The 26,694-nt window shown below is 47.0% G+C and overlaps 1 protein-coding gene across 5 annotated transcripts; it reads left to right on the top strand.

Annotated features, from left to right (window-relative positions):
• The first annotated feature begins 274 nt into the window (after positions 1-274).
• Positions 275-26,694, top strand: SUSD3 (sushi domain containing 3). 5 transcript variants are annotated; one of them, XR_007206155.1, is made up of 6 exons: positions 275-414; positions 13,639-13,827; positions 16,126-16,273; positions 19,111-19,278; positions 19,668-19,931; positions 26,311-26,441. XR_007206155.1 is itself a non-coding variant. In XM_048315944.1 (5 exons), the coding sequence occupies exons 1-5, from the start codon at positions 330-332 to the stop codon at positions 26,522-26,524; spliced, it is 777 nt and encodes a 258-aa protein (XP_048171901.1). In that variant the 5' UTR covers positions 289-329; the 3' UTR covers positions 26,525-26,694. The 5 variants fall into 5 exon arrangements, 4 of the variants coding, with proteins under 4 accessions (XP_048171901.1, XP_048171899.1, XP_048171900.1 ...); XM_048315944.1 differs by lacking the exon at positions 19,668-19,931 and having other exon boundaries at positions 289-414; positions 13,639-13,832; positions 16,158-16,273; positions 26,311-26,694; XM_048315942.1 differs by lacking the exon at positions 19,668-19,931 and having other exon boundaries at positions 294-414; positions 26,311-26,694.

The following is a 26,694-nucleotide window of genomic DNA, read 5'->3' as shown; positions in this document are numbered from 1 at the left end:
GGGCGGTGCCGCATCCCTGCCCGGCCGCTCGTGGGGCGCCGCGCGGGCCGGGGAAGGGCCGGGCCGAACCCCGGCGCTGTCAGGGCACGGCGCTTTCCGGTGCCCCGGCGCTCCGGCGGCGGCCCGGCTGCGCCAGCCCCGGGTGGCCCCTCCTCTCTCTGCGCTGCCCCTCCTGCCCCGCCCCGAGGGTGTCGCGGAGGGGCCACGGGGCGGGCGCCTGGCGGGGGCTCCTGCGGGACGTGCTGCTCCCCCCGGCCCGGCCCCGGCGGAGGGCGGGCGGAGGAGGGTGCGGGTGCACCTGCCTAGCGGCTCGGCCTCTCGGCAGAGCCATGCCGGCAGCCACCGCGCCCGGGCTGGACGCGCCGCGCACCCCCGCGCTCGGGCGGGACAGCGGCGGCCCCCGCGGATACACAGGTACGAGCGTGGTCCCGCATCGTTCCTCGCACGAGTTCCGTCCTGCATCGCACCGGAGGGGAGGGAGGATGCCAGCCGGGGCAGCGCCAGACCCCTGTCACGGTGCAGGATCCCTCCCGCGTGCGGATGGGGGGTGACCGGGGCAGGATGCGGTACCCTGGGACAGAGGTGCTGTATGTCCCCCGCGAAGGGGCGCGGGAGACCCCAGCCGGGGCTGCGTTACCTTCCCACTCAGCTCTGGACCCTCGCGCCAGGCAGGGGCCCCTCCCGTCCCACTCTGTGCCGCCTCCGGCCGGTCCGCGCCGTGAAGTTCTCGGGTACGCAGCGCCTCGGGACGGGTGTCCCGGAGCCGCCCCCATCACGGGGGGGTCCCGGCGGGTCCCGGCGACCCTGGGACAGCTCTGCCGGGGCTGCACTCGGGGGGGCGAGCGCGGCCAGTCCTGGGCTGCGGGTCTGGCGGAGGGCGCGAGCACGCCCAGGGCGGCACACAGCAGCCCCTCTCCGGAGCCGTCCGAGCGGGTCACCCGGGGGGCTGCTGGAGCCCCAGGGGGGTTATTGCTCTCAGAGAGGAGGCGCTGCGGTTCAAGTCTGGGGTTCACTCGCTGGGGTGGCCGCAGGCACTGGGGACGAGTGCATGGGTGCAGAGGGGAGTGTCTGGCAAGGATGGACGGTGCTGGTTTTCAGAGACGTCGTCCCTGGGCACATGTCACTGGGCTGGGAAGGAAATTAAGACATCAGTGTTTTAATGGAATATGGTAATACATTGAGGGGTGGAATGAGAAACCAATCAAAGCTTTTTCCTTCTTATCTTTCTCTTCCCTTGAGTTTTGTTACTCATTCGATTGCATAGACCATAACATCCTTTCAAAACCTCTTTGACTTAAGTGAGTTCAATAATTTGGGGATAACGCAAGGTGACAGAGGGTCTGGCCCTGAACTGGTGGGACATGTCCACTGCACAGGTCTGCAGCGTTGGTGGGTGTCTGGGCCTGGGAGGAGCAGAGCCATGGTCTGGACCTGCTGTCTGGGGCAGCAGGAGATGCTTGTTCCCAGCCACAGCTGCCTCTGGAGTCTGAGAGCAAGGTGAGATGGAAGGATGCTGGAGCTTGGTGCAGCTGCGGTGACCTGCTGCTTGCTGGGGTTTCTTCCTCTGTAATTCAGATCACAGGGCAGAGAGGCTTTTCCCTGGCTTCAGTGCAAGCAGGGCTGAGTGCTCCTGAAATCCAGGGACATCCTTCTTGTGCACAGCCTGTCCTCTCATATCCTTGCGATTTAATTGGCTCGTGAAGTTCTAACAGACTTTATTAATGATCTGATTTTGTTGTGCCTATAGAAATTGGCAAACATATTTGCGCTACTACCGTAGCAATGCTTTAAATTGTATCCTCTGAATGTGCTTAACTGTTTAATTTGAATTTAATAGAGCAGTTCATTTGAAAATGAGAAACAAGTTCTGGGAAGCCTGCTTAGAGAATTAACTCAAACCCAGGTGTAGACCTTGTTGCTCTAGCCTGATAGTGTTGCTAGTTATTGACTTTTCTCTTTTTTAAAATCATGTATATTTGGCTGCTTTTATATTGTGTCAAAGTCTTGTGGGGCTGGGTTTGCTCACACAAAGTTTTGGAAGTTTTGGAAGTGGCATGTCCTGTGTTACACTCAGCCTTTCTGATTCTGTATAGGTTAATCTTGCTCTATGTAGATCTGTGGCAAAACAGCTAGAAGTGCCGATCTACCAAAAAATATTTGGTGGTCGAATTAGAAATCCACCCTCAGTTAATCCCTTGGATATCTGTAGACCTAGCTCTTCTCAGCCATGTCTCCAGCCAGAACAACAAAGACCATTTTTTCCAAGCCAACTACACCAAAACCACGGAGCAGGAATTCTCAGTAAGGTGCTAAACTGAAATACTCTGGGTCAGTGCTTGTCTGTGCTTCATGGAGCTGCTGCATTGGCTGTAGGACCAGCAGTGATGCTTGAGCACACAGACCTCAGTTGGGTGTCTGCTCTCTCAGCGCCTCTCTGCTACTTCATGGAGGTTTGCCATGGTGCGATTCCACCTTCACCAACACCCATTTGGAACTACGAATGTATTGAGTCAGGTGGACGTACTGCTGGTAGCCCTCAGCAGTTTAGATAGCTAAAGTGATGGCTACTTGTATAATTTTAAATTGAACTCTTGTTCAGGATGCTTCATTTAAATGTGACCATGTTATTGATACATCCATGTTTGCAGCCAGTTGTTGCACAATATTTATACAGCATCTTTCGTTGCATCATGTTGTTATTGGTGATCCTTTTTCATGCTCCGCGCTCCCTTACATTATTTCAGGCTGTGAGCAATCAGGCAATAATAAAGATATGCACAGATAAATTCCTCACATGTTCCTTTTGAGAGGATGAAAAAAATGTGGCAGGATTTCCATTTGAATTAAGGCATGAATGAGGGAGAAATTAAAGGAAGTTCCTTAGTACAGCCTTGATGCCTGTAGTACTTAGAGGGTCTTAGAGCTTCCTGAGACACAGCTGTGAGATTCAGACACCCTTTTCTTTTCCTGGTCTTGACTTCTTTTGAAGGACTGGTGTCTCCCTCTGACAGGAGCAGGGAGAACGATCCCGCCCTGTATTTGGGGAGGGTCAGCACTGTGTTTCCCAGAGGAGCTGTGGGAGCCTGGCTTACCCCAAGGGAAGCTCAGCAAATGTGCAGGATGGGAGCATGGGGCAGGGGAAGAGCACAACAAATGTCTGAAAGCTGAGAAGAAGCCTTCTGCCATTCAGCCTATTACCCTGTTGAGTGATGCAGCTGCTGGTACGTGTTCCACACTGCACCGCGGTTGTTTTGCTGTCACAGCAGCATCACAGCGTTGCTGCCTTGCTGCGGTAGTGCACTATGGACACTCATCGACCAGCGCTTGCCAGGCTCGGTAAATTCTCTGGAGAAGCCTCTGAGATTCTGAAAGGCTTGTGTCAGAGCACTCTCCTGCCCTGTGGGAATCCCCATGGAGCAGGGTGCTGTCGTCAGCCTGTGCCACTGAGGTGCTGGTGCCTCTGAAGCTGTTCAGATTATACTGGGGGCTTTTGGGTGAAATAGGAAAAAGAGGAAGGAGCAACAAAGGCGTATCATTATTTTTAGTCTTTATGTTGCTGAAGCGGGAGGCTCTGGCCCTCTGGTTAACCAGGGTGGTACCTTTTTTTTTTGCTGTGATTCCTCTCATTCCTCAGTACCCTCCTGTAGTTCTTTCAGACCAGGCAGCACATACTTCTGTAAACACAGAGATGCATCAACATACACTTCAGTGCAGCCACAGACAAAGGGAAAATAAATGCAGGGTGTGGCAGAAACACTCATCATTATGACAGGTTATAAATTAGTAGGTCTCACTGCTGGGCTGTTGTCTGTAGTTGTGGTTCTGCCTCGTCCCTCCAGTTTCCAGACCAGGGAAGGGGAGAGGATTCATGAGATGGGAAATGCTGCAGGCTGTAGTGAATGCTCCACTCAGACCTAGTTGTGGAAGAAATTATCTAGCAGACACCACTGGAAGAAAGGGACAGGGTCTCTGGCTTAGAACTGATAAAAGTTGCAGTTTGCTGGAAGATAGAAGAGGGATCACCATGTATTGGCTCAGTCGTACCCTGGATGTTGGTGGCCATGGTGGGATGCAGGTACCAGGATGGATGTATCTTTGGTGTGCCTTAAGATGTCTGTTCTTTTGTTGTGAGCAACTTTAATTTTCTGGCGTGAGTTTCCTTGGCAGTGAAGAAACTGAAATTATGTTACTAAGAACATACAGTTGCTCTTCCAGGACGGCAAAAGCAAAGTTGTTCTTCAAAGCCAGGAGCGCTGCTGCTTTGCAGAACAGGTGCATGGAATTTAGCACCTTGTCCCTGAGATTCTGAGATGTGGTTCAGTTTTTAGGCTGCAGAAGAAAACATGGATCCCAAATTTCCATTTCCATGAGGCAGAAGGTGATACAACCTGGACTATATGGGCTTGTAATTTCTTCAGGGTTATTTCTCCTTTCTTGTTCTCCCATGAGCTCAAAGTCAAACTTTGTGCTAAGTAATGTAAAAGAAGTGACAGTTGCAGAATATCAGCTAATTGGCTTTATCTCCTGTACTGCAAGGTGTTAATCTGGGTGGTTAGGCATTTGCACCAGGCATTGATACTGCTGAAGGATTTTTGTGCTTGTCATTAAAACTCTAGAACAGTACAAAATAGAGAAGGAAAAGAGTTACTGGGTTTTCTGAGTCCTCCACAAGTGCAAGATTGTTCCCTGTGATATTCTCCAGTGCTTCGTCCTAGCTACTCTGAAGGTTAGAGAGACAAATTATGAGTAGACTTCCGAATTTCAGCTAATGAATGAGTTGAGCTGAATGCTTTGGATCCAAAACATTAATTTTTAAAAATCACAAGTCAGTCTTAAAACACAGAAGCACACCCCAGTGACAGTGGTTAACCCAGCATTTTCCGGGTGGTGTTGGTCCATTTTAAAGGGACAACCTACTGCCAGTTTTGCTGTTCCCACTGTGGCAGAGCCAGGAGGTCCTTGGACCTTTCCCCTAAAAAACAGAGCATCCCCAAGCATCTCTGCAACTCTGCAGCAAAGAGATTTGTAGCTATGCTGGAATTGGCATGATTTTGCTTATTAGTCATGATTGCCACTGACTTTTTATGTGCACTGTAGAATCTTGCATCCCCCAATGTTATGATGGGGACAAGCTAACACATAGGACAATGGCTAGTTTTCATTTAGGCATTTTATTGACATGCTATCTTTGAAATGCAGCTGCAGATGAGCAAGCATGTTATTCTAAAGAACAGTTTTGACTAGCTCAGTGGATCAGGATTGGCAGAGAGGTGATTTTGCAGTCTGCATGGACGTCTGCCTCTCATTTGGTTGTCAGATGACAGAGAGAAATGCAGAAGTTGCAGAATGAGCAACTGCTCCCCAAAATAAATCAATTCCGGTGTCTGCTGAGGGTCTCAGGGATGGGGCTGAGCTGGTGCCTTTGCAGCAGAGCAGAGCCCCTGTGGCCCAGCAGCATCCTAGGGAGGCAGCTACCTCATGGCTACCTCAGCCCAAACTGGAGTGGTGGTGGCTGGTAGAAGCTGGTAGAAGCACTGTCAGGGAAAGGGATGGGTTAACTGCTTGCCTTTCCTCCAACAGACCTGGGAGAGATGATTCTGTTATTATTTCTGGGATGAAATAAAGCCAGACACAACGCTGCTCATGTATTCCAGACTCCTAAGCAGAGTAGGTTTGATTTGGAATGGATTTGAGGAGAGGTGAAAATGGGGACAGAAGGTGAGTAAGAGTGAAGGGACGGTGTACAAAATTTCCTGAGTGCACATTTGGGCTGGGAACAGTGTGTGGGAGGATGGTTTGGGCTGCAGGGGCTCAGAGAGGTGCAAAGGGCAAGTTTTGGGTTTTGATTTTTCCTGTTCAGAAGAGCAGAAATTTGTGCCTTCATGTAAAAGCAGAATTACACCCAGGAAGGTTTCTGCTTATAGATACAGTTATTCCCAAGATCTTTGCTAGTTGATTGGGTCAAAAGAGGCATCTGGACTGGACAAAGGGGTTCTGCTTTGCTCTGAAAAGTTGTGGCCCACGAAGCCAGGGGCAGTTTTGCACAGGCAAGAGAGCTCTGGTGTTTGGCCCATTATTGTTAATACCTGCAGAAATTTGTATTAGGAATAAGGTTTTCATTCATTTTAATCTGTTCCAGCCCAGAAGCTGAATTCTCAGGTGTAGCCCTGAGTTTCCTAGCCATGTACAAAGGAAGGGGAGGGCATGGGGCTGCTGTCTCTGCTCTGCTCTCTCGAGCTACTTGTCATTCTGTGCATAACTCACCTGCAATCATTGACTTTTTAAGTGGGAAAAAGTAAACACAGTGCACTGGTTCCCTGTCCTTATACTGGCATTCCCGTCAATCTTCATGCCATCTTGCAGGAATTCCTGTGTCCAGGGAGGCCAAAAGCAGATATGTTTATTGACTTGGGCTGTTAGTCATTGCTGTGCTAGAGCGGTGTTGGGGTCCCTCCCCTGCCGTGTAGCCCTGGGAGAGGGGCCCTGAGGGCACAGACACGGGGCTTCCCTGCCCCTGCTCAGCCTCGTTCCCATTGGTTGGTTTGTGTTCCCTGCGCGGGCAGAAGGACCCTTGGTCCCGTGACTGGAACAGTTCCTCGGCAGAGCCCCGGCCATGCGGCTGGAGAAATAAACATCTCTGAAACATCTAGCAAGAATCTGTCTGTCCGTATATATTTCCTTTCCACGGGACTCCTGGTTTGATATATGCGTGTTGCAGGATCACCACTGCAACAAATGGTGGAGAATTGTGAGCAGAACGATCCCCGATCCCTAAGCGACTGATTTGTGTGAGTAAACCCTGGAAACTTTGGATTCCTCTTCTTGGTTTTGCTTTGCTATTCCGTATCTAAACTATGGAGGAACCGTGGGAAGACTCTTGGCTCTCAGAGCCGCATATGGACATTTATCTTAAACTTAAAATGATTCTTGAACAACGATTTGTAAATTTTAGCTTGATTCAAGCTCAAAAAGAACTGAAACACTTCCTGGCATGGTTGTTTAAGAACCTTTTCTATGTTTCTTGGGATTTAATTCTTACCAAGGGCTTTTGGAAAACCGTTTGGACACAGTTAATACTGGAGTCAAAATATATGCCGATGGAAGAATATTTTCGTGAATATTATTTAGTTACCGAGACTGTTGAGCAATGTTGGCTGTGTCCTGGCGAAGGGAAGCGTGGCGCAGGGACCGTGCGGCCCAGGCCACGTGCACCGAGCGCTCTGAGAGCAGCAGCGAGGCAGTTCCCGCGCGCGGGTGGAGCCACGCGAGCCGCAGTGTCAGTGCCGGAGCGAGGCGCGGCGGGACCCGGCGGTGCCTGCCCGGTCCTGTGCAGCGCGTGGTGGAGCGAGCCCCGTGAACGCCTGACCGAGAGGGGCGGCGCGCGGGCGGTGGCTGGCGGCGGTGGCGGTGGAACGGAGCTGCGCCCAGCCGAGACGCGCGCTGGAGCAGGGCGCGGGGGAGTCGTCGCTCGGGGGCCCGGCCGAGACGTGGGTGCAGCGCCCGGCAGCGGCAGCGAAGCTGCGACCAGAGGAGGCGACGCACGGAGAACTGAGCGGCACGGCCCGGCCCGGCCCGCGCAGCCCCGAACGCGACCCCGGGAAGAGCGCGCAGGCACCAGCAGCCCCGACAATTCCAACACGGGAGCGACCGAAGGAGAGAGCAAAGACGCAGCGAGACAGAAAACAGCAGCCACTCGGAAAAAGGAAAAGATCATAGTAACTAAGACCTTAGGGATAGTAAAATGGAATAATGTTAAGCAAAATTATGGTTTTATAACAAGGTGTGACAACCAGCAAGACATATTCGTGCATAGAACTGCTATTAAAAAGAATAACCCTGAAAAATGGATCCCAAGCTTGGGAGATGGAGAAGTCGTGGAATTCAAAATTATACTAGGGAGAAAAGGGTTACAAGCATCGCAGGTCACTGGGCCTGATGGTGCTCCTGTAAAAGGCAGTATATATGCAAAAAATCGTAGTCATGTTAGACAATATCTCCCTTGTAAACCTCCCCTACAGTCTCCCTTTCCTAATCCCACCTTTCCCTTTTACCCTATGTCCTGTTACCCCCAGTGTATTCCCAATCCGTTTTTTCATCCATGGTTTCCCTCACAAAACCATGCTTTTGCCAATTGTTTCCCCAAAAATCCCTTTCCAATGCCGAGTGGGGGATGAAAAGGGGGAGGGAAGAAGTTAAACCCTCTCCTGCCTCAGTTTCCCCACAAAGCATGCTCAGAGTTCTGTCTCCCTTCTGTCAGCCCTAAGATGTTCCACAGAATCTGTCTGGACATTTAAAGACTCAGGAGGGTGGCTTGTTTTGTCTTGAAACTGTTCTTGTTATGTTTATCCAGTTGTTTTCATTCTCCTTTTATTAAAATAAAACGGGTGAGGTGTTGGGGTCCCTCCCCCGCCGTGTAGCCCTGGGAGAGGGGCCCTGAGGGCACAGACACGGGGTTTCCCTGCCCCTGCTCAGCCTCGTTCCCATTGGTTGGTTTGTGTTCCCTGCGCGGGCAGAAGGACCCTTGGTCCCGTGACTGGGACAGTTCCTGGGCAGAGCCCCGGCCGTGCGGCTGGAGAAATAAACATCTCTGAAACATCTAGCAAGAATCTGTCTGTCCGTATATATTTCCTTTCCACGGGACTCCTGGTTTGATATATGCATGTTGCAGGATCCCCACTGCAACAGAGCGGTTCCTGGCAGGATGCTCTGTGGCTCTCACACCATGAAGTTTGCAGGTTGCTCTGGTGTCCCTGGCCAAGCTCCTGGCTGCACGTCCCTCTGGGAAGCCCAGGAATAGGAAAGCCAAACCTTGTCAGGAAAAGAACTAACAAGGAGAGAAGAAAAATTAAAAGCGATAAAACTGCAGAAAAGGGTTTTAAAGCTGGTTGTTGGTTTCTCAGCCCATGAATGACTTCTATCACCATAATAAAAGGCATGCTATTGCTAACTTTTTCAGACTGGTGTTTAAACCAATTATTCACAGAAATTCTTGCAGACAGTGGATAACAGGTCACAGCTCTGTGGTGTGCATTTCACAGCTTAACACAGCAAACCAAGGACAGGAGCAGCTTCATATTGCTCTTGGGAAGGAAGAAGGACTTAGAGAAGCCAAAGTGGGCCAGCCAGGTGGAGGAAATGCAGGTAAGGTCTGCAGCATTCAGGCTGGTTTTGCTTAACAGGGTAGTTGGAAATTCCCGATGAAAACTAACAAACCTGTATTCCATCATCTGTTTTAAAACAGGAAAGTGGTTTCAAAGAGAAAAGGTTGAAAAGTTTCTATATTCTTTACAAATCAATTTTTTGTGGAAATGCAATTCCTATGTTTTAAGCTTTTTGGCAAAAAATGAATATATAACCATCAAATAGCAGACAGGTCTGGTCCACCTAAAATTTCATGTTGGGAGTGGATTTTTTAATGACTGAAGTGGTTTTGGTCCAGCTTTGGACCCTTCCTGCTTGAGAATTTTTTTGGTCAAGGTAGGTCAGTGCAATGTGCCCCCACCAGTGGGGATTTCTGCCATCTGCAGAGGTTGTGCCCAGCCTGGCAAGTGTCGTGCATAAGCAAGAGGCCACCGGCCACATCGTCCGGGCACATCTGCTCTTATCGGCCACGTTCAGTACCGCAGCATGTGTACGTCAGTGTGCACAAACCCGATCACAGAGTTGTTGCAGGCAGATAACCCAGAGCCAGGCAAGGCAAATACACAGCCAGGCTGAGCTCCGTGTCCTGCAGCACCCAGAGCAGTGGAGGAGAGTGGGAATGTGTTGAGGGTGGGCAGTGGACACACAGGGATGCTGCCCTTCCTCCAGAGATGCTGCAGGAGGCTTCCCATGGGACAGCACACAACCTCTGTCCTGTCCAGATGTCTGGTGAGGCATTCTTCATCCTTCCTCTATCCATGACTCCTAGCAGACGTGTGCTTTCCCTGCGGAAATACATGTGGGGTTTCTTTTGGCTTCTCCAGTGGCTGGCTTTCCAGCTAGTGTATCACTTTCCAGCATCTCCACAGCAGCTTCCCGGGAACTGCAGCACAGCTGGGCACCTTGGTCAATCTTTGCAGCTTCAAGAGCCTGGATCTCACCCTGCTCTTTTGCTTTTGATCTGGTGTCATGTTTAACACTAATTTCTTAAAAAGCCATGTCAGCATCTGGATTTTCTCGTGGGAGGATCAGATCCTGGTAGCCATTTGTTGGTTTAAAAGCCCAGCCCTGGCAGGACTCGTGGCCAGCTCTGCGAGGGAGCAAAGGCATGGTGGTGAGGAGACCAGTGCCAGGGCCAGACAGTTTCACTCTATACAAGATGCTTTGCTACATCTGCTTTATTTCATGTTTCACCTCTAGCTGCTTTTCTTTTGCTTTTTAACACAGTGAGCTCTTTCCAGAGCTCTTCTGTGAGATTGCTGTGGATGCTCAACAGCATGCCTGTGATTTCAGGGACACCAATTTCCGAGGGGTGCTTCTGTAGGAAAAGAGATTTGCAGGTATAATATCGGTGTCTTTATTTTCTACAGGGTTGATAGAACCTAGTGTTCTCTGGCTTTCTGGCATCTAGTTATTCCAGCATGTTTTAGTGATATTAAATAGCCAGCAGTAAGCAATGCAAAGGGGTGACTTACGTGTGTCTGGGAATAATGAGGTGAAGGCGTGGATCACTCTCTTTCTGCATAGACAACAAGTGGCAGCCTTGCTAACATGCTTCCAGGTAATTACTTCTGTAGTTTAGATCATTTTGGTAGATATTTGCACAATGTATTTGATTTTTAGTCACTGTTTTGCTGTGGAAGGAGCACAGGAAATGTTTACCAGGCAGGCGTGCGTAGGTTGCTCTCTCATTTCTTTTTTCTTATCAGCAAAACATAAACCCACAGCTTGCTGACAGCGAGACCATATGGTTCCTGCTTTTGACAAATCGATTTTGCAATATAGATAATCCTGGCCGTACGTGAGAAGAGATATTTTGGATTATTTTAATTCTTGCATTACTCTCTATTTTTCACTGCCTGGAAATTATGTATGTGTCTATTTCTGAACCCAGAGGTTGGGGTGAGTTAAGACTTTATGGAGGACGCTGCACTTTAGTGTCTGTCTTTACTTTGAGGACAGTTATTTGTCATATGCAATAACCTGTTTGTTGTAGCCAGTGCCGTTCTGTGCTGCCACACAGCAGCATCAGATTCAGAGATTTTTGAACACTGGATATCCTCTCAGCGTGAGGCCAAGCTGAGAATTGTGTTTGTATAAATCAGCTCTTGCTTTACAAAAAGCTGCGGAAATAGCTGCAGGAACTTGAATCATGGAACTGCAGAATCACAGGAGGTTTTGGGTTGGAAGGAACCTTAAAGATCATCCAGTTCCACCCTTTGCCATGGGCAGGGACACCTTCCACTGTGCCAGGCTGCTCCAAGCGCCGTCCAGCCTGGCCTGGGACACTTCCAGGGATCCAGGGGCAGCCACAGCTTCTCTGGGCACCCTGTGCCAGGGCCTCCCCACCCTGCCAGCCTAGAATTTCTTCCCAACATCCCATCTAAATCTACACTTCTTCAGCCATTCCCTCTTGTCCTGTCCCTGCAGGCCCTTGTCCAAAGTCCCTCTCCAGCTCTCCTGTAGCCCCTCTAGACACTGGAAGATGCTCTAAGGTCTCCCCAGAGCCTTCTCTTCTCCAGGCTGAACAACGCCAGTGCTTCCACCCTGTCTCTAGAGCAGAGAGCCTCCAGCTCTCTAATTAGGGCATTTATTCAATATTACAGTTTTTCACTTTTACATTTCTGGGTGCCAACAGTTATGCAAACCAAGACCTGAACATGACATTTTCTAGATGTTTATAAAGGAAATAAAAATCAAAATGTAAATCTGGTCAGCACGAATGTTAGTGTTCTACCAGGCAGCAGTGCAGCCTCGGACACCAGTCTCAGTTGAAAACAAACAAACAAAAAAATTATATTAATAAAAAAATAATGAAATTCTTGATTGTAGTAGATTTAGTCTGATAAACATGCCTGAAGACTATTCAAAAAGAAATCTATATGGAACATCTGCTTATGTAAGTATAAGGATGGAGGCTTACTTAAACATGATTCTTTGGAGATGTAAGGGTAAAATTAACCCACCAGAAAATTGAATGCCATGGCTAACTAGAAAAACATTACAGGTAGCTAACAGTGGTGGGAAGGACAATAGATGAAGAGAAACAAGTCCTATAGAAAATATTTGCTCTCATTGAGGCCAATTGCTACCTTAATAAGTGACTGAAAGAAGTGGAAAAACAAACAAATAATCTGCATGGAATTAAAGAGCTGTGGTAGTAAAAGCTAGTGCTTGGTACATATTTACTCAGTAGATTAGCCCAGTAATTGTCACTGGGACTTCTGTTTGGTCTTTTGCTGAGATTCCTTTGGGTTTGTTTTCCAGGGACAGGGGGTTTAAGAGCATGAATTGGAGATAGACAGGTGGGACACCTGCCTGCTGTGGTATGAGCTAGGAGCTTAACAACAATTAATGACATGGGAGGAGTTTTAGCATTAAAAGTAAAACAGATTTGCTAACCACATGTGGTTCTGTCAGGATGTTCTCATGGAGGCTGTAGTTTCTTTTTGCCTGTAGATGTGGAAAATATATTTTCCCCCTTTTAACATTTTTGTGTGTGTCATCATAGTGCTTGCTGCACTGTGCCTCTGAGTTTTCTCAAGTCATTTGGAAATCCAGTGAAAAATAGGGAACTTGGGTGCTGATGCAGAAGCAGTGCTGGTATTTTGTAAGTGTTAAAACACTGAGTTTCCACATTCTGTCAATGTGCATGTACAGACCCAGAAAAAGTATTTGTTACCTCTGAAGTTATCTGGATGTTATATGTTGTCTTAATGGCCTGACATGGAAAGTTTTGTTTAAAATGACTGTGAACAACAAATGTTGTGACAATAAAACTTAGTGTATGAAGTTAGTGGCTGACATTAGGTGGCCAAGGGGAGAACAGCTCCATGGCTCAAAGAGCAGCTGTATAAACAACAAAGAAACGCTGAATGAACAAAAATGTATTAAAAATCAATTATTTACTGTAAAGCAGAGTTTGTCATTTGAAAGGGGAGTTAAGTTGTATGTGTATGTCTTTCTATGCCCCTCTCTATGGTTTTGACCCACTTGGCCCCTTTCAGCCAAGCCAAACAGAGGCGCAGTGCCTGTAAAGACAGAAACTTTTGGTTGGACCATGCCAAGATGCTGCCAAGTAGGCTGAACTGCATGATCAGTCCACTAGATCTTGGAAATTTGCGTGGGGGAAGATGCATAATGAATACTCCCAGCATGGAAGATGCCAGCCTGAGTACTAAATTAAACAGAATCCAACAAGACGGGGATCCATAGGGGACCATGCCACTCAGAAATGACAGTGGTTTTAGTGCTTCAGTGTTCAGCATGTACCAGTCTGAGCAGATGGTGTCACAACATGAGTTGCTTTGTGCTGTAGGAGTGCTGCACTGATGGAGGGAGGTTGGCCATGGGCTGGTGCTTGGCAGAGCAGCCAGCATCGGTACTTGTTTTCACCATTAACGGGAACTGATTTATAGTCTGGTGTCAATAGAAGCTCAGTGGCCCGTCACTCTTGGCTGTGGTGCTGCATTGTGTGCCTGTGTGCTTGCTCTGCAGGGCAGTGCAGCCGCCTCCTCCCACCCCAGCTCGGCTCCCTCCAGGTCCTTCATGGCAACGGCACAGACGTGGGGACAGTGGTCGCGTTCCAGTGCTCCACTGAGCACCAGCTGGAAGGACCGGGAATCGTCACCTGCATTTGGAAAGGGAACAGCACGCAGTGGACAGCCGGAGTGCCCTTCTGCAAGCGTAAGGTTCTTCCCAAACTGTTCTCCCTCCCTTTGGGATTGGTGTGTTCGTTTTGCCCTGTGTATCTCTGCAGCGTTAGGATTCATTCTAGATACTTATGCGAACAAAAAGACAAATTCAATTTTCTTCAAAGTTGCCCCACTGATGGTAGTTCCACTCCATATGTGTTCTGACATGTCATTATCATAACACAGAAAAGACTGTTGGATTCATCCCTGATCTCACATCACTGGTAGCGTGGCACCTGGAATAACTGTGGCTCTAGCTAAAAGCTGTATGCTGCTTTAGAGAATGTATGGGTGTCTCGGTTTCGAGACAAGTTTAGGAGAAAAACACTCTGGAATGAGTATTTCCTCTAAAAAAAGGGGTTCCAGCAATCCCTTTCCACCAATAAGAAATGAATACTAGTGGATGAAAGTGAAAAAAACCCCAACCGTTTATTGACAAACAGAGTGCCCACACAGCACAGGAAAAAAGGTAAATAAATGTTAGATATTGAACTGTCAGACCTTAAACACCCACCCACTCCCCCTTTCCCCCACACCGGAACAAAAACCCAAAATGCCAGGGAAAGGAAAAAAACCACAAGGGCCAACTGTGGTGGGGAGAAAGATGGCACCAGCTCCTGTCTCAGGGAAAAAACCCAAAAGGTTCACGCAGCAGCTCGGGCAAGTAGATGGGAACCTGGTGAATCTCTGTTGTTGGTCCCCTGTCCACAGCACATGAAGGAGGTGGGCTTCCTCTCGCCGGCTCGGCTTTTTCCGAGACGTGGGGCTGAAACGGAGCGCCCGCCTTCCCCGGCAGTCCCGACCGATTCTTCTCCTGCCAGTTGTTTTCGCTGATCTCGGACCAAACCCAAACCGTCCAGGTCACCTCGAAAAGCCGCTGAAGGATTGCTGCTGCAGCCTCTCCAAGGCCAGGGAAAGGAAAAAAAAAAAAAATTCTGCCTGGGCTAACGAAAGAACTCCAAGCTAGCCAAGCAAAAACCCAACTGCACTGCACGCCGGACACCTGGGCAGAGAGCTTTGGAAATGCCCAGCAAAGAGCCCCAAGGCTCCCCCTTCCCCCGCACCCACCTTAAAGATACAGCAACCATTTGGGGGCATAAAGCAGACGATCAGGGAATAGGCTAGCATCATAAATCACCCCCAAGACAATGGGAATGACCAACTGATGTGCAAGCATATTTGCAAACCTCTCATATCCTGGCAGTCTTTTCTGACAATGTTTTTGCTGTAAAAGAAACACAGTGATATTTTTTGAACAATTCTTGGTTGTTGCCTGTGGGCAGCTGCATGGGAAAGTTACCATATAGAGAAATAGTGTTTGAATGGCAACAGCATTAACTACCTTTCATGCTGTGTTCCTGCTTATTTATTATAAGGTTGTTACTAGTTTGACTAGAAGACCCAAGCAAACTTGGTACCTCTGAGCTTTGAGCATCTCAGTTTGCGCCTCAGACGTCATGTCATTTCAAATCCCCAGTGGATACATTGCTCTTACAGACACTTAGTGCTCTCTCATACACTCAGCTATTCTTACCTCTTGTTTGGAGATCCCATAAAAGAAAAATGAGAGAAATCCTTCCCCCAGAGGGTGCAAAAATATAATGCTTTGTGTGGAGCTCAGCTGAACCATTTGTGATTCTGGTCATTGTGACATTGGGAAAACTAGATGAGTTTTGAAGGAAGACATGCTTACTGCTCCAAGTGAGTTGCCAGGGATCTACGTTAGCTGTGCCACACCGCATTCCCACTCCTCTTTTTGTCTGGGTAACTCACTTTCCACCATCAGATCCCTGTGAACACTCAGCCCTGCAGGTCACTTCTTCCACCCCGCATCCTTCCCCAAACAGAGGAAGACCTGATTACATGGAACTGTCCTTGCTCTAAATGGCTTCTTTAAGCTCATTTACCCCTGTTAGTATTTGTTTTTGTAGCTTCAGTCTTTGTTAATAAAGACTCTGCAGCTCATCTGCATTTGATCTGCCAACAGAGTTGTGCTTTTTAGCTACTGCAGTGCTAAGAGCACTGTGTTTAATTAGTTGCAGTGGTGAAATACTTGTGAGCAGTTCATTAGTAACTTATAAACAGGAGACTTTTAAATAGTCCAGTTTGAGGCTTGCATAGCTCAAAGTTGAAGCCAAGATACTCTGGTATCTTGACACATACGAATGTGAAAGTCCTCACTGAGCAGAAGTGTGAAGCAGGTAGGTTTCAGCATGGTTTAACAAAAATGTAAAAGATAAATTTGTGGACTGATCTTAGAAACGTGTATTCTGTGTTTGCTTTGCTGCAGCCGTATCAAAATATGAGACTTTTGGCTTTAAGGTCGCAGTGATTGCCTCCATTGTGAGCTGTGCTGTCATTCTGCTGATGTCCATGGCTTTCCTAACTTGCTGTCTGATCAAGTGTGTGAAGAAAAGTGAGAGGAGGAGAACTCAAAGGTATGTCAAGAAGACAGTTTTAATAACAGTGTAAGAGTGTACATCATATATACATTGCTATGATAGCAGAGAGCTTCAAAGGATTTGCTGCTTGCAGCACTGCAATGATGTGAATTACTTAAAATCCTTAATTTGTAGGTCAGGCTTTAGGCATAGAAAGACTTGGAATTCCAGAGTATTTAAGTACCTGATGTCTGTTAATATCTGATAACCTCAACAGGCCTGGGCAGATCTGGATTTACCCAGGATTATGCAGAAGCTGAACACACAAGTCTTATTTTCATGAACACTATTTCTCTCCTCAAGTTATTGAAGATTGGCAGTGTTTCCCCTTCTACTCTATTTCTTTCATTTTTTCCTTTCTTTCTTTGAACACTGCTGGGAAATTGAATTTCCCTGTGTCAGAGCCATCCAAGGCCCTCACCATCTGCAGAGCATCCTCAAAGCTGTCACAGCGTGGGGCTGGAAGGACGGAGGATTTTGTCTTCTGGCTTGGAGCACAAATCAGTGGATGAGAAACAGGAATAAGAAGAAGTCAAATTTTCAATCCAGTCCATTATTAAAACTCAATATGGATAGTGTCAGCAGGAGCCCATTTGGCTGTGGGCTGGAGCCGAGCTACTGTTGCTCTTGAGAGCCTCCACCCACAGTCACTGCTGCAGAAGGCTTTCCATGGGAACTTTGTTTCCCTCTCACTTTTCTTGCTAGTTATTCCCACCAGTCCCTCGGGTGGAGTGGAGGGAGGCTGCGGTGACAGCAGTGAAGGTTTCTGTGCTGAGCTGTGCTTTATCTGAAGCTGCATGGGAACCAGCTGAAGGGGGAACTTATGTCATTTGAAATCTGAGTGCAGCCAAACAGATTTTCTGCTTCCCTTGAAAGAAATTTTTTTGAGTCAAAAAATGGAAGTCCTTAGTGTCAATCATAATGTTAGGTTTTTACTGGTAGCATGAAATAAGTTGCTTTGAAATGAAAGGTTGATTGACATTTTTGGAATTGCCACTCTTCTTTTTGATAAGAGTATTCATATCAAAGTCCTTGTTTTTCATTTATTTTAAATGAAGTTTTGTAAGAATTAGCCATTCCCATTATTGTGATGACTTGATATTTTTCTCTTACAAAATAAAAGCCCTTCACACTGGACATTATGACCTGATTCTGTCATCAGGCTGTAAAATTATTCCTTTTGCTGAGAGCTTCTCGGTTCCCAGCTGCCCCTGTGCTCCTTCCCCTGTCTCCTGAAGGAGCTGCTCCATCCCATTGGCAACAGAGCCCAGCTCCTAGGAGAAACCTGGGGGCACTGCAGACATTGTCTGTCTTATCCCTTCTGTCAGAAGGAATTGAAGTAATGTACGAACTGTCCATGTCATGAGAGAAAAAGTAGCATAACCCTGTGTGAAACTTGTCAGGCGCAGTGGCAGCATCTCTGCTGGTGATGGAGGTGGAAAAGTGGATCGACTTCTGGATGCACAAAGCATTAATCTGACAAAAAGCTGCAGGCTTGATAACTTAATACAAAATGAGAATTCTTGGGGGGAGAATAGTGAAATAAGTGTCTCTTAGACAATATCTGAAAGACAAGGTGATCTTTACCTATGGAGCAGAGAGGATGTCCCCACCTTGCCTGTAGCTCTGAAGTCTGTCTTGTCTGCTTCTTTTGGCTCTTTTAGTTGGTCACCTTAGAGATCACCTCTGCCTACAAACCTGCCTTTCAAGGTGTCTAATGATCTTTGACATGCCATCTTGTGTTTAATAGAATCACTGAATCATTAGGATTGGAGAAGACCCTTAAGTCAAACTCTCATCACCACCACCGTGTTCACGACTAACCTGTGTCCCCAAATGCCACATCCACATGTGTTTTGAAGAGAGAAAGGACGAAGACTGCTGAAAGTCCTCCCACCATTCCGCCTCCTCACAGATTTTGTCCCACTGAGGGAGCATGGCTGCTGTTTTCTTTGGAAAGAGCAAGATTGCCTCCCAAGAAGACAGAAATGGCACCCAAATCAGTGTCGCCAGCTCTCACAATTTAATCTTGTCCCATCAGCCAGTGAGAATGTCTGTGATTCTGTGAATCTGAGACTTCTTTTAAAAACAAGAAACTAAATTGTGGATTTTTTCTTGCCTCAGAGTTGCAGAGAGCAGCATGAAAACAGCCCTGAGCCTTTCCAAAAGAGAATTCTGACAGTGAGGGAATATGCCCTAAACTTAGCAAAGGCAACATTATCTGTCTCCTCCATTTTTATGTCAGTATCTTTTCAACCTGCCTGGTGATTTTGGAAACCTTAGGAATAGCAGTGCTGCAAAAAGTCACAGAAAATGATTTATTTCCTGAAATAATTTATTCCATAAAATGGAGATGGTCTGTAGTCTTTTCACACACAACAGAATGTGGCCTGATGTCACTGATGAAGGTCCATGAGAACACGGACGCATTCCACCTTATCTGACTTTTCTTATTACCTGTAGTCTGAAAAAACACTGAATCAAACAGACATAATCCTTGGAGGTTTGTTCCTTTGAACTATCCACTGGTGCTCATAAGAAAATTGCTCTCATTTTTTTGTTTGTTTGCTTGTTTTTGAAGAGTGATGGACAGTACTTAAAATAGCACTATTTTACAGAATATTTATGCTATTGAAGAACTCCCTATCTTAAAGTGTTATTTAAATCTCTACAAGTTTGGCTTACACATGAAGTTCAGCATGTGTTTAAGTGCTTTCTTCAGTAAACCTGGAATTAGATTTAAACTCTAGAGAGTCAGGTCTGTGGTCAGATAACAGCTCAGCTGTGCAGCCGTATATCACAATACTGTATTCTACTGCTTGGTATATTCACAGAGATATGCAGCTGTGGTACCACCTAAGAACTGAAGAGCTGGAGCACATGCAAGCTGCTTACTTTGGTTTTAAGGGAAGAAACAATAACAACAACAATAAGAAACTCAGGAATACATCTGTATTTGATGATGTGACTCACATGGCATATGATAACCAAGGCTTCTACAGGTAAGGCTGTTAAAATATAGTAGGTTTGAATGAATTTGTGGAACAAATTTTAGAACAGGATTCTTGAAAATGTATTTTAAAGAGAGGCCCCTGAAGAGGACCTGATGCCCATGGGTTGTCAGGGCTTGTCCTTGAACTTGGCTGTCTTGTGGGGAATTAATGTTGTCAAAAGGTGACAGCAGAGGATTGAGTGTGACCTCCCCTCTTACGGCTGCAGCTGCTTCCTTCCCCAGGAGTGTCTGGTTGAGCCTGGTCTAAAGGGGAGGTTGCACCAGATTAGCTAGAGAGAAGGTTTTAGTTGGATTTGTTAAACTGATGCTAAACTGCAGCAGAGAAGTCCCTGCTCTGTATTGGTCAGTGGGATCAAGGTGCAACTTGCCTTCCCTTAGGAGCCTTGGGGGAGTGGAGGCAGCCTGGGACACCTGGGGCTGCAGGAGGGCTCGAGGTGAACATCAAGCATCGCCATTCATCCCACAGTGAGCAGGAAAGCTCCCCTGAGAACTGCTTGGTTACGAGGGGGTGCAGCACAAGAACAACAGGATCCTCATCCCCAAGGCAGCAAGAATTCCAGTGTGGGAACCCTGACTCTGGGATAGGCCAAAGACACGTCCTCACTGGAATAAAGTGCATCACATACTGTGGGTGCATGGATGGTGAGCACAGGAGTTCTTTGTGCTTGTTCAAAATCATCTCTGAGTGTGTCTAGGTGTGTTACACTGACCGTGATGGTGCCAACAGAAGAAAAACAGAAAAATGAATATGTGTAAAATCTAATCGCTGTTTTGCTAATACCATTTGTATAAACACACATCGTTGTGTCTTTTACCCCCTCTGGGTTCTGCTTCGTTGTCATATACAATAATATACTGCACCGTCCTTTTTTGCTTTTAATTTACTGCTCACCTGTACAGCCTTTCTGTATAGCAGTACCAGTGATTTCTAGTGCTTACCAGCAGAAAACAATCTTATGCACCCTTGAAGAAGACTCTCTTCAGTATATCTTAATTTATTTTTTACTAGAAAAGCATGTAGGTCGTGCTACTTTTCAGACATATTTGAATAGATTTAGAGGTTAACATTTTGATTCAGTACTTTGGGATCAAAATACTGTAAGAAGAGATAAAATAAAAAGCCAATTCTTTCAGGCAAGGCAATGTAAAATAAAAACTCCTTTCAGGCAGGTAAGGTATTTGTTAAGGTTTACAGACAAATTTAGGATTAAAAAACTCTAGCTGGTTAAAGCAGTGCCTTAGTATGCTGACAAGATAATTTTGGCTGCAACGAGGTGACATGATGCAGGTGCAGAATGCTGATGTGTGGAAGTTATAAATAACAGAGAAGCCCAGCTGTGTGACAGTAGGGGCTCCACCGTGCTGTTGTGGACCTGTCTGCCACAAAATTAGAACTTTTTCCCCTCATGTTTGAAGCACAGAACAAACACCATGATTATATAGTTTTGCAGGGAAACACTGAATTTTAGTGGCAACTACTTTAATTATAATGAGCCTCATTCTGAATGCTTTGCTGCTTGAACAAATTGCTTTAAAATGGTAAGAAATATGTGTACAAATACCCGGGATCATTAACTACAGAGTGCAGTGACTGCTGATGCCACCTCTTTTCATTTGAGTGTAAGGAATCATAATGAGGATGAACATACAAGTTTTTAGCAGAAGGTCTTATACGCATGAGCTGCATGTTTTTACAGCATATCTGCTCTCTTACGTTATTGAAAATGCTAAATAATGTTGAGAGGGGAAAAAAAAGTTACAGGTCATGGTGCTGCTGGGAGGGAGGTGTTTCCCCAACATTGCTTCTCAGAAGTCCAGAGCAGCAGAGATAGCAGCTTGCTCTGTGGTGCAGAGGTTTGAGCCAGATTAACTGGGAAAATGGGTCTGTATCTAGGGAAGGGAGATTAGCTGCAGCCCTGGGCCGTGTAGTTAGAGGAGAACAATGTCCATGAGCCTCCAAAACAGTCCCCAGCAGGATTGCTGGGCAGAGGACTTGTCAACATGTTGGGAATGGCTCTCACAGCCTGACTGCAGGATGTACCAGGATATGTTATTTTTGAGTCAATTATTTTCTGATGAAGAATAATACCTGACCGTGCAGTAATTCTCTGGAATACTTGCATGGGCACCCACCACCCGAGACAAACAGTCCTCTGCCATCCAAGCAAGCAGCCATGTGGGAGAGCTTGGATCTGGCAGCTGCCCAAGCAGGCAGGTTGTCCTCTGCCCCGTGACAGGCACAGGGTAAAATATCAGTAAAGAGAAGCTTAATGGCAGCTGTCCTTCCTCTGTGCCAGCCGCTGGTAACGTTTGAGAGCTGGAGGTGAAGGTCGCTGAGCGTTATATTAAAGAAATGGGTGTCCAAAAGAAGAGTGGGGTCAGCTTAACACTGGCAGGGGCTACTCGCACCCACTGCTCAGGGTCGGCTGTAGCTGCTCCCCAGGTGAAGGTGTTCCAAGGCTTGACAACTCTTTCTGTGGGGAATTTTGTCCCAATATCCGACCTAAACCTCTCCCAAACTAACAGAGCTTAAAATCTGCCTTCAGTTTTCAGCAAGTAGGCAAAGCTTCACAGTAAACTAGTGCAACAGCCTCAGCAGAACTGCTGCTCTAGGAAAATGGGTTTAAAATACCAGGTGAGGAAATTCAAATAGGCAATTGTTTTGATAAACATCATTGCCAGTTTTTAAATCTGTAAAGAATTATCCTGTCCTGCTGTAATGTATGTCAATTAAATTTTAAACATCCATGCAGGGAGGGGGCTATCTTGTGCTTGTTTAAGTAGTTTGTAGCATTTTCACTTGTTCTTTAAGTGAAAGCCATCAGTTCCATAAAAAACACAAGGAAATGCAAGTGTTCTGTAGCAGAAATAGGAGCCTGAATCCAACTGGAACCACTTTTGGTCTGGTGAAATACACACAACCACTGTAACGTTGTGAGAGCAAAGAGCAAACCCTTCTGGCATGAGGAGACATTAAAGAACCAGGCACTCCTCGTTTGGAACCTATTTATATATCAGCATGTGTAGAAGATAGTGACCCAGGAGAAGCACAGATAGCCAGCATAAAGAAAACGCTGAGAGAGCCCATTTCACTTTGCATCAGCTTCCTAGTGATGGTCAGAAATAGCCACACCTTGGCTCTGTTGCTTTGCTTTTCAGTGTAAAATTCCTGTAACCTGTCCTGGAATAGATATTCCCTTGACTCAAGGGATGTGCTAATTTTTCATGAGGGAGAATTGATGATCCAGCATTTTCCACACTGAGGAGAACTGAATGTAGCTGTACACAAACTCCTTTTCATTCTCTGTCAGCTGAGATGACAACCAGAAAAAAATAGTCCAGCTCAAAAATACAATCTAAAGAGAATCAAATAAATTTGGTGTGGTTTTTCGTCTAGTGTGGAAGCATTTGGAAGAAGCTGGGCATTCCAAATTTGGGCTGTTTAGAGGTGAATTATTTTTCACAGCTCCAGGCCAAGTTATAAAACATTCTCTATGAAGTAGTTGATCTGACTGCGGGAGCGAGTCAGATGGAAAAGCCCATGTCTCAGTAGGCTTAAAGTCCTCCTTTCGGCTATTCACACAGCTGGAGCATATTACCAAAAAGAAAAAATCCTTCTGCACAGAAGCAGGCTGGTATGTTCTCCCACAGAACGTATTTTTAGTAGCTGAAATTTTTGTACCAGAGCCCTTTCTGGCTACAAGATGCTTTACCTTTGCTGGCAAAAAGCAAGTAAGGGCAATCCAAAAACAAAGAATTCCAAGTGGAAAGGTTTTGTAGAAAATCCCAGAGCCAGGATGCTATTAGAAGAGGCAGCTCAGCATTTTCAGTCAGTCCAAGAAGTCATATGCAAGGTTGGTGAGATTAGCCCATGGGTTTGACCTCTGCAGTAAAATAAAATAAGGTTTTTTTTCTCTTTGGTTTAGTGGCTATATAGTGGAAATTTTCCAGTATCCTGTGTAAGGGGTTGTGGGGAAGGCCCAAATTAGAAATTCATGTTGCTCTGAAAAATGATGTCTGCCCAGCCTCACTTAGGAGCACAGCTGTGAGCAAAGGGACCTTCTTGGATGGGGTGGGACACCTGGCTACATTCCTGCCTTGCCCTCTGTCCCCTTGAGGGAGCTTTCCCAGTTCTTTGCCTGCTGAACACATAAGTAGAATAGATTAAAAAGCTGAAGGATATGATGCCCCTCTATTAGTGGTGTGGTGTGGTGTGGATTTACCACAGGGAAAGGGAAGAACACTTGGAGAAATACCCATGTTGTGAGACAAACTGCTGCAAAGCTTAATGGAAAATATCAGTAGAACAAGGAAAGTGCACCAGGACACCTGGAATGACTGCCAAGAGATGCACCAGTGGGACAATTAAGGGGGCAAATAGTTTTCTACAACACTGACAGTGCAAGATTGTCCTGGGGAAACTGATCTCTGAGGGTTATGAAGGTCTATCACTGCTTATGAAGGTCAGCAGTGTCCCCAGAGAGGCAAGCCTCTCGCTCCCTACAGAAGGTCTGTGCATTTTCTGTTATGATTGGCCTCCCGGTCAGAAGTTGCTGGTGTTTGCCTGCAGGCTGGGGCACGAAGAGCAGTGCCTGAGGCTGTGGACACACATGGGACCATTGGCACAGTGTCCTTGAATGTCTGTGTGGGTGTGAATGTGTCCCCCTGCTCAGCTACCATTGCAGTGAGGCACTTGTGGGCTGCTGCCAGGGCACAGGAAGGGGTGCAGGACTGCTCGTCACTGTGGGGTTTAATACTGCACCACACAGAGCACCCAGCGAAAGGGCTGCGAAGGGCAAATGACCTGTTTGATTAAATTGTATGGAATTAATACAGTTCCCTATACAAAGTATTTGATTGCATGGCACCAAGGACTGAAGGGGAGGAGACCCAGCATAGGAGAGGGGCGGATTTCCTTTCCCTGTTTTTCCCTGTGGCTGGCCCAGCCTTGAGCTTCTCTGTTCATGGACTTGCTCGTTTTTTTCATCTTGTTTTTCCTGTGCTCTGTGTTCCCCACTGCCACCTTTTAGAGGCTCAGATCTTCCCAGTACCTTTTGACATGCAGGTTTCAAAGAGAGCTGAGACAGGGGAAGCAAACTGTGGTTTCACCTTGGGGCCCCGTTAGAAGGGTAGGATAAACTGCTTTTAAGATACACCCATTTGTGAATTTCAATTGTCATCGCAAGAGCTCAGAGGGGGCGTGTACAGCAACATGTGCTTTCAATAGAGCTGCTATTATTGTTTTCATAATGCTTTCATGATTACCCCAGGGTCTTGTACAAAGCCACCAGGCATACAGCAACAAAAAAGTCCCCTCCCATCCTCCAGTATAAAAGCTGTTTTGAGAGGCAGTGCCAGCACCAGGCAGCTTTGTGGCTGTGTTCTCACACGTCTTGGATGTCCTGTTAACAGTGTTTTCCCTCCAGCAAGGAACAGCTCTCAAGTCACACAGAAAAATATTCTTGTGAATCCTCTAAACCCCACTGACAAATGCTGTGATGGCTATTCTTCTCCCCTGATGGGAGCTCCAAATTTTATCTGTCAGATAAAAGCTGTTCATGTCAAATGCATCATGCACTTAGCTGTTCAGCGCCCAGGGCAGGTTTATATTGCCAGGTAAGGGTGCAGAGAAGGGTTCTGATCCTCCTGCTGTGATGTTTTGACGTATCCCAGCTGGGAACTAGGGTTAAGGAGAGTTGAAGTGCTTGAAAAAACAATCATACTTATTCAGGACAAAGTACAGAGCTTCCAAGGATAAGAGAGCAAACTGAAGGCGGTGTCCGACTGAAGGCCATGCACACAGAGCAAAGCCCACTGCATGCACAGTTGTGTGTCCCTTGGTGACACTGCAACCCTCTTAATAGCTCTTCTCATGCTCTGCTGAGGTGAAACCCCACTGGCTTCACTGTCCCTCTGATGTCCTCAGGGTTTGCTCTATTGCAGGGAAGAGAGGTGCCTACTGTCTCATCCTACACTTACAGAATCACAGAATCATGGAATGGTTTGGCTGGAAAGGGGCCTTAAAGACTATCCCTTTCCACCCCTTGCCATGGGCAGGGACACCTTCCACTATCCCAGGTTGCTCCAAGCTCCATCCAGCCTGGCCTTGGACACTTCCAGGGATGGGGCAGCTTTTACAAAAGCTCCCACACTCAAGCTGCAGTAAATTAGCATTTTCCCCAAAGGGCTGTGACTTGTCTGGTCACAGACCATGTGCAGAAAGCCCCCTGCATCCATCATACCTCTTGCAGCAGAGTTCAGAACAAGCATCCCCCTGTGCTCCTGAACTAGGGGTATGTGATTTACTGAGCATCTTTTCAGAAACTCTGCCACCTCCATCTGCCACTGCTGCTACTCTGCCCACACCATTCACTGCTGGGGTGTGGCTGTCTGGGGCAGTGGCCTCAGAAGTGGTGGCTTCCCCCACAGCTGGACAAACCCTCCCTTTCCTGATGGGGAAAGGTGAGCAGTAGGAGGGATCAGAGACTGCCAGTGCTGCAAACACAGAGTCCCAGCCTGTGGTCCCTTTGGAGGGGGCCTGGCAGTAGCCAGGGCCAGCAGCCAAGGGCCGATGTGACCGCTGGCAGCTCTACAAATATCACCTCTAATCCCACTGAGCACAGCTGGCTCTTGTGCTCCCAGCAGTGCTCCACTAACCAAGCAAGGATGCTTCTTCTGCACCAGGCTCAGCATCCAAATGTTCCTGGTCACACTCTCCAGATAGCATAGCACTCCATCGAAGCTGGGGACTCATTTGATGGCAAGCAAACAAATAGCATCTGCCTCAACCCCAAATAAAACCAACCTCACAAGTCTTTGCAAAGTCTGTATCAGCTTTTATGGGGACACAGTTATTTGCCCCACTGCTACCAACTGGTTTTGATGCTAGGAGAAGCAACTGCTTATGTTACAGCATGAGTCATTTGCGAAATCCCTGATGTGCAAATAAAATGGATTAGGAAATTCTGTACCTTCACCAGAACTAATGAAAAAGAAATAACTTTTCCCTTTGTGCTTACAGGTTCCAGGAAGAGTGGACTCGGGATGTTGTAGTTCCTGGGTGTTGCAAAGACAACAATCAGCTGCTGAAAGCAGCCAAGAGCAGTGGTGCACCTGGGACACACGGGGTACTGAGGCACAACACTGCAGTGCAGATGGTGAACTCAATACACGCTGCTGAAGTCTACAGTCATAACGATAGTTGCAACAAACCAAGCTGCCAGATACCTGGATAGCTGGTGTCTGAAATGCAACTGCTTCTCTGGACCAAAATGAAATTTTGATAGAAATATGTGCCTTAAAGACAACATAGAAATTTCATTATTCATACAAATTGTAATTTTTCTATATTCCAAGATGCCTCAAGGTCTGATACAAATAAAGGTATGAATGTTGGGGCTGTCAA

Source organism: Corvus hawaiiensis, chromosome 11, assembly GCF_020740725.1.
Source record: "Corvus hawaiiensis isolate bCorHaw1 chromosome 11, bCorHaw1.pri.cur, whole genome shotgun sequence".
NCBI lineage: Eukaryota > Metazoa > Chordata > Aves > Passeriformes > Corvidae > Corvus > Corvus hawaiiensis.
Note: the sequence above shows the minus strand (reverse complement) of the source record. Positions and strands in the feature narration are given on the sequence as shown.